Source organism: Vigna umbellata, chromosome 4 (assembly GCF_029865625.1).
Source record: "Vigna umbellata cultivar VRB3 chromosome 4, Vumbellata_1.0, whole genome shotgun sequence".
Taxonomy (NCBI): Eukaryota; Viridiplantae; Streptophyta; class Magnoliopsida; order Fabales; family Fabaceae; genus Vigna; species Vigna umbellata.
In genome coordinates, this window is record NC_142168.1 from 37353308 (window position 1) to 37365904 (window position 12597).

The 12597-nt window shown below is 35.5% G+C and overlaps 1 protein-coding gene and 1 pseudogene across 1 annotated transcript; both read right to left on the reverse strand.

The window, feature by feature from the left end:
* Positions 1–980: 980 nt before the first annotated feature.
* Positions 981–1805, reverse strand: LOC148200072 (uncharacterized). The gene has a single exon (XM_088112835.1). It carries the CDS (start codon positions 1803–1805, stop codon positions 981–983), a length of 825 nt encoding a protein of 274 aa, XP_087968961.1.
* A 2236-nt stretch (positions 1806–4041) lies between these two features.
* LOC148200073 (uncharacterized) lies at positions 4042–6037 on the reverse strand (annotated as a pseudogene).
* Positions 6038–12597: the final 6560 nt, after the last annotated feature.

Below are 12597 nucleotides of genomic sequence, written 5' to 3' on the forward strand. Positions count from 1 at the left end.
ACCAAAGATTAACATTTCATCCACATACAAGCATATAATGACACAATAGTCATTAAAAAGCACATACTCACCACCTCTATCTGATCTAATCCTTTTAATTTTCTTATTCAACTTATTTTCTACTTCTGCCTTATAGGTTAAAAATACATCAAAGGCTTCATCTTTATGTTTGATTAAGTAAACTTTGGTATATCTAGAATAATCATCTATAAAGGTCACAAAATAATTTTTACCTCCTCTAGACATGGTTTGTTTCATATAAGCTAGATCAGTATGAATTAACCCTAATAGCTTAGTTTGGCGTTCTACAGAAAAAACATGTTTTCTTTGTTAATTTAGATTCTACACATATATCACATTTTCTACTCTGTTTATCATGCATATTAATCAATCCTAGTCGTTGTAATTTCAAAACATACGAGGAATTTACATGTCCTAATCTAGCATGCCATATATCATACGAGTCAACAATATAAGCAGAAGAACTTGATTCATTAATATTTTCAGAAACATTTAGAATGAAGAGTCCTTGATCACAATATCTCTTCCCCACGAACACATTATTTTTTTCATGATGATCTTGTCAGACTCAAATGACACTTTAACCCCCACCTTTCCCAATAGTGCTACAAAGATTAAATTAACTCTGATTGATGGCCCATGTAGCACATCACTCAAGGCCAGAGTCTTTCCAGATGTGAGTTTGAGAAGAACTTTTCCTTTTCCCAGAACAGGAGTGGTCCTGGAATCATCGAGGTAGACGTGTTCTTCTCTATCCCCTACACTAGTGTAAAAGGTAAAAGCACTTATGTTTGCACAGATATGCCTGGTAGCACCAGAGTCTACCACCCACTTGCTCACATTGGTCATCAGATTCACTTGAGAAACGATCGTAGCAATAATGTCATCTCTTTCGGTTATATTGGCCCTAGGAGGATTGTCGTTTCTCGCTCTACGCCTGCACTGTGGTGCATGATGGCCTAGCTTCCTACATACGAAGCAGTTTCCTTTCTTTTTAAAGGTGGGTTTAGATTCATGGGGACGAGATTTAAGATATTTTTCTTTTTGTGATCAGGTTTGTATTCGTACCTTTTTGGAGCAGGTTTTACTTCTACCATATTTGCTTTCGTAGATAAAGCTTCGGCCCTTGTAGTAGCAGACTCCTTCCTGTTGGTATCTTCAATTATTATGTGTGTAATGAGTTCTGGTAGAGACATTTGCTTGTACCTGTGTTTCAACTGTTGTTTGTAATCTGTCCAGGATAGCGACAATTTCTCGATCAGAAGTTCTGAAACAAATTCATCCGGTAGTAGAATGTTTTCTGCTTTGATGTCTTCGAGCAACTTGTGGTATTCATTTATTTGAGTTTTTATGTCCTTGTCTTCAATCATTTCCCAACGATAGTAATTTTCTATGACGAATCTTTGTCTGACGACATCTTCGGCAGTGTATTTGAGAATCAACGAGTCCCAAATGTCCTTTGCTTCCTTGTAGGAACAGTACACATCGAACAAATCATTAGAAAGTGCACTAAGCAGAGTGTGTCGGCATACCTTGTTCGCGTAAGTCCACTCTTCAACTAGTTTTGAGTTTGAAGGAATAGTGGAGTCAGGCTTCGGAGATGAAAGAGAAGCAACAACTCCATACATGTCTAAAAGGGTGGAAACACGTTCTTGCCAGCGTCGGAAGTTCTGTCTAGAGAAAATCTCGATTTTTGACACGTCCGGAAGCGATTTTGCGAAGACCGTTTGGGTTCCGAAAGCAATGGTTTGGCTCTCTGAAGGCATGTTGTTGATGTCAGCCATAAGTCCTTAAGATTGTTGGAAAAAGCTGACAAAATAGTATTTCCTTAGGCGTGTAGAGTCACTGTCCTTAAGGACTTATCCGCAGTGTGTTGCGCAAGTCCCCTAGGATACAAGAGGAACTTCTCAGAATGTCTGAGGATCTCAGAACTAGCAAGGAACTCTAAACAGAGTATAAGAATAACCCAGAATATTTTTAGAAAACAAAAGAGACAAAGATGAAACTTAAAAAAGAAGAGAATGAGAGAAGATTGATTTTTGGTGTGTCTTGGAATGAGGGAAAAGCTCTCTATTTATAGAGCTAAGGGAGAATAAAGTTAATAAAAGAAAATAAAAGTCAATAAAAGCAAAATAAAAACCATAAATATTTAAACGTTGAAGTACTTAAAATTTTTGATCTTGCTCTTAAAATGTTACCATGAGCAATTAAAGAAAGGTTTAATGTCTCAATAGGTCCCTATTTTCGTCCCAAATTTGAAATAGGTCCCTGTTTTATTTGAAGTCTTAATTAGATCCTTATTTTTGTTAATTTGATGCAAATAAATCATTTCCGTCAATTTCAGAAAACGGCGTTAAGGAGTGCGTGACGTGGCGTGTGTGAATGAATTTTTTAATTCTAAAATATTTTAAATGAAGTAATTATAGTATAATCCATGCTGAAATTAATGAAACAGAGGGCAAATTTGGAAAAACTTAATGTTTTGTTTGTTGAAACATCTCTGGAAGGGAGAAATCAAAATCAAGTTGGGGATTTTTCTATTTTAGGGCTCGTGTCGTCTCAGAGTTGGGAAAGAGTGGATGCTGTTGGAGTGGATGCCAGAGGGAGAATCAAATGCAGAATTCACGTTCAACATGTTCTTCGACTTTCAATGGCTGGCGGAATGGAGAGGCGAAGGTCGTTTTTCGTGGTGCGTCACCCCTTTGTCTGTGTGGAGAGAAAATAGTGGTGAGAACAGCTGGAACGGCTAAGAACAGAGGGAAACAATTTTGGGGGTGCCCTAAGTATAAGGTAACCGAAACGTGGATGAGTTGTTTGTTTTACTTCAAAGTCCTATTCATTGGGTTTTAATTTTTTTTTACAGAACGGGCATGAAAACGGTGGTTGCAATTTCTTCAAATGGTGTTGTGATGATGGTAATGAAAGATGTTATACAAATCTGAAGTGGGAATGAAAGCATGAGTGTTTGTCAAAGACAGAAGAAATGGGTGGGGTAGCGAATATGGTGATTGATTTGAAAAATTCTGTGAAGGTTGTGGAAAAATGGATGAAGTTGTTGATAGGGGCTGTTTGTTGTTGCTGTGTGGTTAATATTATTGTAATTTCAATATGGATAACAAATCCATAATGTATTCTGCATTTTCTTTGTCATAGGATGCAGTAGGTGATGAAAACGAGATGAACAATGTATTCAACTAGCAAAAATGAATGAAATCATGTTCTATTTTCGTTTTTCTTGTTATTGCAATACAAACCTAGAACCAGTGAGAAAGGGGGAAGAAGATAAATGGCAGAGAGAAGAGATTGGACCGAGACATATAAGTGGACAAAATTAACTTGGAACGTTCGGTTATTGCCTCGGTTCATAGCAGAAGCGAAACCGAACGGTCTTATTGGCTCTGTCCCAGACGACCGAGGCATATTAGTGGACAAAATTAACTTGGAACGTTCGGTCTATGTGAAATCGAGGTCACAGTCACAATCACATTGACGTTTCAATCTTGAGCGTTCGGTTTTGGTGTATTAGTGATTTAAGCGTTCGTGCTTAATTTGGTATTCTCAGATAGTGATCCTGAGCGTTCGGTAAATCTTTAGTGTTCGGTCTTGAATTGGTATTCTAAGGATTCAATCTTGAGCGTTCGGTCGTGGTGATTTAGTGATTGTAGGCATTCGTCCTTAATTTGGGATTCTCAGGTTTGAATCTTAGTCGTTCGGTCTGGGTGAATTAGTGATTGTGAGTGTTCGGTCTTAATTTGGATTCTTAGGTTTGGATCATAAGCGTTCGGTCTTCGGAATTAGTGATTGTGAGCGTTCGGTCTTCGGAATTAGTGATTGTGAGCGTTCGGCCTTCATTTGATATTCTAAGGTCATTCGGTCTGTTCAGTGTGTACGTTAGTGGCAAAGAGGTCGTTCGGTCTGTTCAGTTTGCGAGTTAAAATACGCTTTTTTTACTAGTGCATAAAACTTAAGTGTATCAGCTACATCCAAAAGAGTACATTAAAAAACTACATCCAAAAGCTTCTACGGTGCATCTACTTGGTCATTACAGACGTCAGATAATTGGGATGATGGCATTACAGGTTGTGATGAAGGAGTAGCTTTGGGGCAACGACTCCTGTTATGCCCAAGCTCCCTACATACGCTGCATCTCTTACGCAAACCACCCTTCGTCATTCGAGATTCATCTTTTTTTATCTCCCACTGTTCCATTCTTCTCTTCCTTTTAGGTCTTCCAGGCATAACTTTTTTGTAAGGAGGCATAACATCTGGATATGGTTGTATCTCCCACATGTTGTTGCCGTTGATGGGAAATACGATTGATGCATATGTTTCTTCATAGGTGGACTTCATAAAGCAAGTTGGAATGAATTGTTGTCCATCAATATTCAAAAACTTCATTGCGGCTAAGGAGTGGCAACATGGGATTCCCGTGATGCTCCATCTCCTGCAAGAGCATGACAAGTCCTCAATGTTCACAACATATTTGTCTCCAATGTGAGAGACGTATCTAACTTCAAACAATTTATTTCCTGGCCAACTGTGAACAAATTTTAACAATAATGAACAAAGTTTACATACAACTTAAAAAAGTACAATACAATTTAGAAATAGAGAAGATAGTTTACCTAGGAATCCAGTTCTTGGTTGATTGGGATTCCTTTTCAAATTTGTTCAGGATTTTTGGACAAATTGGTCCTCTAAAGGACTGTATCTTAGTCCTATTTGTTGCCCATCTTTGCATGATGTACACCCTGATTTCTTCCAGCATTGTAACGATTGGTTTAGTCCGGGTATGAAGCAATACACTGTTAAATGCCTCACTCATATTGTTCACCAATGTGTCACATTTTGGTCTTGGACTGAATCTGGACCTTGACCAGTACCTTGGAGGGATGACCATCAAATGCTTGAATGCGTCTTCATTGACATCTTTAATGTTTCTCATTTCCCTCTCCCAATTTTGTGGATGAGTGGCAGTAGCTGCCCTCCACATCAGTTTTTTTATATTTTTACCTGGAAATTTCTTCCTAAAGTTTGAATGTAAGTGTCTCACGCAGAACCTCTGATCAACACCGGGGAGTAGCTCTTGTATTGCTGGTAGTAGACCCTGTGGGCAACATTAAATATGATTAAATATAAGTAATGTATTAATGTAAGAAAGAACCAACAGTAAATATCATTGTTACCTTTTGTTGGTTTGAAACAAATGTTATTGCTGAACATACTTCTTCACCACCAAGATCATCAATCAAAAGATTCAAAAACCATAACCATGAATCTTTGTTTTCCCCTTCTACCACTGCATATACAATAGGCAACATTTGATCATTTCCATCTCTCCCAACAGCCGTTAACAACTCACCCACATACTTCCCTTTCAAAAAGGCCCCATCTAGTCCAATTATTGGCCTACAAGAAAGAAAACTGTCTTTGCATGCCTTCAGACAACAGTAAAATCTTTTGAAAATTATCTTATCATCATTATTCTCAACAACCACTTTAATTGTAGATCCGGGATTTCTTCCCAACAACTCATGTCATAATCATATATCCTCTTATATTGTTCTGTAAAGGACCCATCAATGTGCTCAGAAGCAATAGCTTTGGCTCTATAAGCCATATCCCTAGATATACCTATGTTCCACTTCCTTTGAACTTTTTCCCGAATATCTCCACCCTTCATTTTGGGATTTTCCCTTATTGTTTTCTCCAACTTTGAGCTCAACCACTTGGCATCAAGCAACTTGAGATTGAACTCCCTGCTACATGTGTGAATGTCATTTATAGTTCTTAGTTGCCATGATTTCTCAGCCTCCATATAAGCACAATATATGGTCCAGGGGCATTCTCCTTTTGCACCAAAGCACTTCATCCTCAATCTATTTTTGTCATTTTTGACAAATTTTATATTCCTACCATTTTCCAACGCATACCCTTTTAAAGCATCTACAATCTCTTGCTTTTTTGTAAAAAAAGTCCCTACTTCCCATGTAAAGTCCACCATACTTTTTGGCATACAAAAAGTACTAAACCTCCCATAACGTTCAATGTCATTAACCTCATCATCACTATCTGTTGCAGTAAGTAATTCCTCAGATTTCCACTCCTCATCCGACAAACCTCTGTCATCATGGTCATCACTTTCAACACTCACATCATCACTGTCTTCAAGACTTTGTACTTCTACTTCCACTTCGACATTACCATCTATATCACCATCTACATCACATTGAACACTGACATCCACAAGTCCCTCTAAGCACTCATTATTTTCACGTTCACCACGTTCATTAGTAGATGTACTCCAACTAGAAACATGACCTTGGTCCTCCACAACTCCTTCAACATAATTAACATCTTCTTCAATCTCATGCAAATGTTCTTCGTCACCATCACCTTCAACCTGTACTTCAACAGCATCACCATGTTCTTCACCCTGTTCCACCTCTTCAAAGTCACCCTCAACTTGACCCTCAACTTCACCATCAACTTCAACATCACCATGTTCTTCACCCTGTTCCACCTCTTGTAAGTCACCCTCAACTTCACCCTCAACTTCACCATCATCATGTTCTTCACCCTCAACTTCACCGTCTTCTTGTACTTCACCATCATCATGAACTTGTCCTTCACCATTAGTAACATATTCAACCATTTTTATCACTTCAGGCTCCGAAACAACATGTATAACGTAGAAATGAACCTCGCCATTAAGCCTACCTAAGTTAGCCATATGCATGGCACCAGTGTCATCCCTCAATTCTTCCAACCTATTTTCCAAAACTGAACCCCCTCCTACACAGTACCATAATTCTTTAAAGTTATCATATCCAAAACTTTTCACTAGACTAACAACCACAAAATAACTCCACACATCAGGGTCAAAGGACAAAGTTGTTGTCTCTCCTTCATACTTCAAGGTACCATCGGTAATGAACTTCCCCCCATGGTGGAAAACACAGTCAAAAATGTCGCCCATTATACGCACAACACAGTATCAATATATCTACACGCACAACACAGTATGACGAAAAAAAATAATATATTAAAACGCACTCACAAAGACTCATATAACTTTAAACATACATGGGGGACCACCAAAATGCAATGAAGAACGCAAACCAAACCATAGGGGACCACAATCGAATATTATACTTTCCCAACTATAAAAAGCAAGACAATAAACCACAAAAACTTACCTTGCTTCAGATTAACCTCCACTCCAGTCAACACCTGCTTCAGCGTCGCGCTTCCAAGGACACAAGGACCCACACTTCACCTCGTGCTTCAATCTTTTCCACACGCACATGCACCGGTAATTCACCCACCAACACTCGCGCATCCACTCGAACAATAACGTCGTTCTGATTCCTATCCTACTCGCGCATCCACTCCAACAGCATCCACTCTTTCCCAACTCTACACGACACGAGCCCTAAAATAGAAAAGTCCCCAAGTTCATTTTGGTTTTTCAAAATTTGCCCTCTGTTTCATTAATTTCAGCATGGATTATACTATAATTACTTCATTAAAAATATCTTAGTATTAAAAAATTCATTCACACACGCCACGTCACGCACTCCTTAACGCCGTTTTCTGAAATTGACGGAAAGGATTTATTTGCATCAAATTAACAAAAATAAGGATCTAATTAAGACTTCAAATAAAACAGGGACCTATTTCAAATTTGTGACGAAAATAGGGACCTATTGAGACATTAAACCTTAAAGAAAATATTAACGTTGCTCATTCCAAACGTTGCAATACAACGTATTGCTTTTTCCCGTTGCCAATTAATATATATATATATATATATATATATATATATATATATATATATATATATATATATATATATATATATATATATATATATATATATATATATATATACCAACGTTCCAAAACGTTTTCACTTTTGCAATAATAATAAAATATTATAACAAACAAACAGCAGAATAACCATTGGAGCTGCCATTTCCCCATTTCATCCTACGATTCTAATCAATACGACATCACCATCCTGATTCGAAAGGTTCGTGTTTCTTCTTCCACATGCTATATAAGAATTGTTTGTTATGGTAGTGAACTTATGAGTTGATGCACTGTGAACTTATGGCAGTGATCTTCACAATAACAAGTTGACAGGGCCTATTCCTCCTCAAATTGGAAGGTGTCTTAAAATAGTGTATGAATTTTCTGATCCCAAGTTCACTTTTTATTTCATTAAGTTATACAGATTAAGAGCACTTTTATCAATTGGAGAAGAGAAGAGCCACATAATTAGCTAAATGCCACCCAAGAATCAAACATGGGATGTCAATGGTTCTGTGTTGAGCAAAGGCAGCTGAAATTAACTATACACTTTCTAAGTTTTGGCGGTGATCATTAAATTGGGATCTGTGAGAGTTATTACCTCTAAGAGAATAGTGCCTTGTAAGATTCTAATGCCATATTATTTGGAAGAAAAACACATGAAGCCCTTTTTTCTGTGTCTTGTTGAAAGCAATTTGGGATAAGAACATTCATTTTCTGTCGATTTAAAAACTAATTGGTTATTTTGAGCAGATCGTCTTTAAAGGGTGATTTTTATAAGCCGACATTTGGTGGCTTTGTGGACTTGGATTTGACAAAGGATAAGAAAATTTCTCTTAGGAGTTTGGTATGTGCAAATATGTAACAATTACACTATTTGGTTTTCTGCATGTAACATTCATTAGAACTGATTAATGTTTTTGATTGTGTTAACTAAATGACAGATTGATCACTCAGTAGTGAAAAGTTTTGGAGCAGGAGGAAAGACAATCATATTGTCTCGAGTTTATCCACAGCTTGCAGTGTTAAAGCAAGCTCATCTTTTTGTGTTCAACAATGACACTGAACCAATCACCATGGAAAAGCTAAAAGGATGGAACATGAAATCTGCTCAAATAAAATGATTAGCTAGAAATCAATTAGTAGTAACCACATTCATATAACCCTGTTTGTTTATTACACTACAATATATAATCATTATTATAAAATGTTAAGTAACATCATTGAAATGGTACAAAATGTAACTAAGTATGGACTAAAATACCAAACCTTAAGGGGAACCCATGCAAGCTTTTTAGTTGTAGCAGTAGATCTCCTAGATAACATCATATGTGTTGCAAGGAAACTATTAAAAAAATTGTTTTAGCATACATTTATATAACAAAGAAAGTTGAAACATTAATGTTCTTACCAATCTACTACATGTCTAAGAGGGCTGGAAGGAGACTTGTGCAATGAACAAAAATGAGTGAATGAGTGGTGGTGGAGGTGCAGCAAGGGAGGCGAGCAGTGGTGGAGAACGCGAGTAGTGGTGACAGGGTGCAACGGAGGAGGGGCGACCACGGCGAGGGAGGCGCGACAAACGTGGAGGTGGAGACGCGGCGAGGGAGGCGCGAGAAGTGGTGGAGACTGAGTAGTGGTGGTGGAGAGAAAAATGCAGATGAAGAAGAAAATTGTTCGCGCAGAAACTGTTCACGCTGTAATAATCTTAGAAAGAGTTACTACTTCGGTTCTTTGTAAACCCGATGCCTAAAGGTTTCAGTATTCAAAATATTTGACACTATAGGCCTTAGTTAGGCGCTCAACAGAAGCGGAATACGTCTTATATGCCTTGGTTCCTTAGGCAACTGAGGCAATAGCTTCTTCAGTCAGTAAGTACGTGGCAGTGTGGCAGTAAGTCAGTAAATGCGTGGTAGCAGAGCAAGGTATATGCCTTGGTTCCCCTGGCAACCGAGGCAGTAGCTTCTTCAATCAGTAAATGCCAGTGGCAGCAGGAGGATTTGTCAGGAAGAGCAGGGGTATATGCCTTGGTTCCCCAAGCAACCGAGGCAGTAGCACCCTGACCAAAAAGGTGTCAGATGTTGTGTTTTACTTTATGCTTTTTGTAGCGTTATGTGACTCGGTTCTTTCTGATAACTGAGGTAGTAGCTTTGTTTTCAAAAAGGTGTTATATGAAAGGTCAGAATTAAGTCAAATTTGGAGGGTTATACGCCTCAGGTGGTTATTTAACTGATGTAATAGAGCTGTTATGCATCGGTTCCCCTTGAACCGAGGCCTATAAGTTCGCTAAAATTGCAAAAGTGCCACCATGTTTTCATATGCTTCGGTTTTCTACAAACCAAGGCGTATTAGCCGCGTTAGTATCCCAATTCTACACTAGTGTAATAATATATATTTTTGTTTTCTTATACTACAATAATATATTTATATGTTTAACTAATAATTTTGCTTCTATATTTAAACACACAAAAAATGTGATTTTAGAAACTAAACTTTTAGTCACTAAAATGATAAAATTAGTGAATAAGATTAATTTAGAGTTCAATAATCATAAATAGCTAAAATATTGATAGTTAATCTTAGCTAGTAATTTTTAGTGTTTGTCAAATGTCAATCTATCAATGATACATAATGGAAGTGTCCTACTCCAAACTAATTTCACTTTATTTCTTTTGCATCTAAACTAGAAGAGTTCAAATTGAAAAGTCCAATATTCAATCATTGAAACTTCTTCTTTCAACACAAGAAAAATTATTAAGAAAATTAATTTCAATCACTGACTCAATATACAACAAATCAATAATCATCAACAAATCAATAATCAATAATATATATACAAATCACAACAAACACACAACAAGTTTTTAATATAATACTATATTACTTAAACAAAGAATTTCAAAATCAAAAAAATAATATATATACAAATCTCAATCTAAAAAACAACATTTTTTTTAATATAATACTATATTACTTAACCAAACAATTTCAAATTCTTAAAAAATAATACTATATTATTCAAACAAACAATTTCAAATTTTAAAAATAATCTACAAAAAGAAATCCCTCCAAAAGAGTTTGGTGTTTCCTATAAAAAAATTCAAAAACACAAATATGATAACATATTATATATATATATATATATATATATATATATATATATATATATATATATATATATATATATATATATATATATATATATATATATATATATATATATATATATATATGAAAAAGATATTTTGACACAAATTTTTTGATAACATTTTGATACAACATACATGTTATCTTTTTGTTGTTCATTATTTATTTGTTACTAAATTGATGTACTCTAATCCTAATGAAAAAATGACGTGTATTGTGTCAAAAATGTTGAAAAAAAAATGTTAACGTATCATTTTCTTATACATGTCTCTAAATTTAGACATCTCTCTCGTCTTTCACTTTCGTCTTTCTCTCTAGTCTTTTTCTCCTCTTTTATTTGCTTCTTTCTTTCTTCTCCTTTACTAATCCTCACAATTGATAGTTTCAAACCTCTCAACAACTTTATTTTCTCTAAACATCGTCATCGGAACACAAGCATAATGAAATGGTAAGCTTTTATCCCCATGTGTTTTTGGTTTACCCATTTTCTCTTCATATCAATGTCTTTTGTTCTTTCGGTGTTTGATTTTGGTTTATTTATTCTTTTCTTTCATATTTTTTTTATGGCCTCTAATGAAAAAAAACTATTATTTAGTGAATATTTTCTTTTTTTCATTTGTGGGAGTTTTTGCCCTCCACAAATTAATTTGCGGAGAGATTTTTCAAACATCCATAGTTAGAATCACCACAACCTATACGCGGAGGTTTTCCATGACCCATGGTATCACATTCATATTGTGGAGGTTTTTTATGCAAAGAGTAAAAACTTTCTTTATTGATGGCTATTATTTTATGTAGGTTTTAAACCTCATTTATTTTCAACTACTTTATTGCTAAAATTAACTAATTAATATATCCTATTTAATTTGACAATTATAGAAGTTTTAACTTCTCTCATTTGTATTATTTAGTTTGAGGGTTTAGTACTTTATTTTGTTTGCATTATTTAATGTATGTCACAATTTGAGGTGTTTATATTTTTGTGTCAACAATATTTATTTGTAACAAGATTAAAATATATTAATTGTAACAAAAGATATGACAAGATTCTTTTACCAAAGTGGTCAAATAGATATCATTTCATTGTCAAAATCACCATAGTAACATAAAAATAATTTAAAATGAAATGTAATTACAACTTAATACATAATTACTCAAAATTCATAAAAGACTAGATATAGTTTCATCCTAAAAAATATCATAAACCTCCTTAATGTTACTAGAATCAGATGATTGTCTTGTACCAAAAAAGACTCTCATTTTTACATGACCAGCTTGCTGAAATGATAAAAGAAAATATTAGTGACATAAACAATGACATAAGTATATGAATTTGTACAACACCATGAAAACCACAAAACAACTTATATTCATCCAAAGCCACAAAGAGTCTCGGCCAAAACACAACAACATTTCAACCTTAATCAACAAAGCTAAAACATATTCTTAACATCACAATTTAAAACTTACAAGAACATGATTCATACATAGCAACACAAATTCAACTTAAATAAAAATCATAACAACTTAAATACTTTAACACCACATACACTACTGGAAAAGCGCGATTTACCGAGGGCCTTTTACCGAAGGCTTTTAAGCCTTCGGTATTGA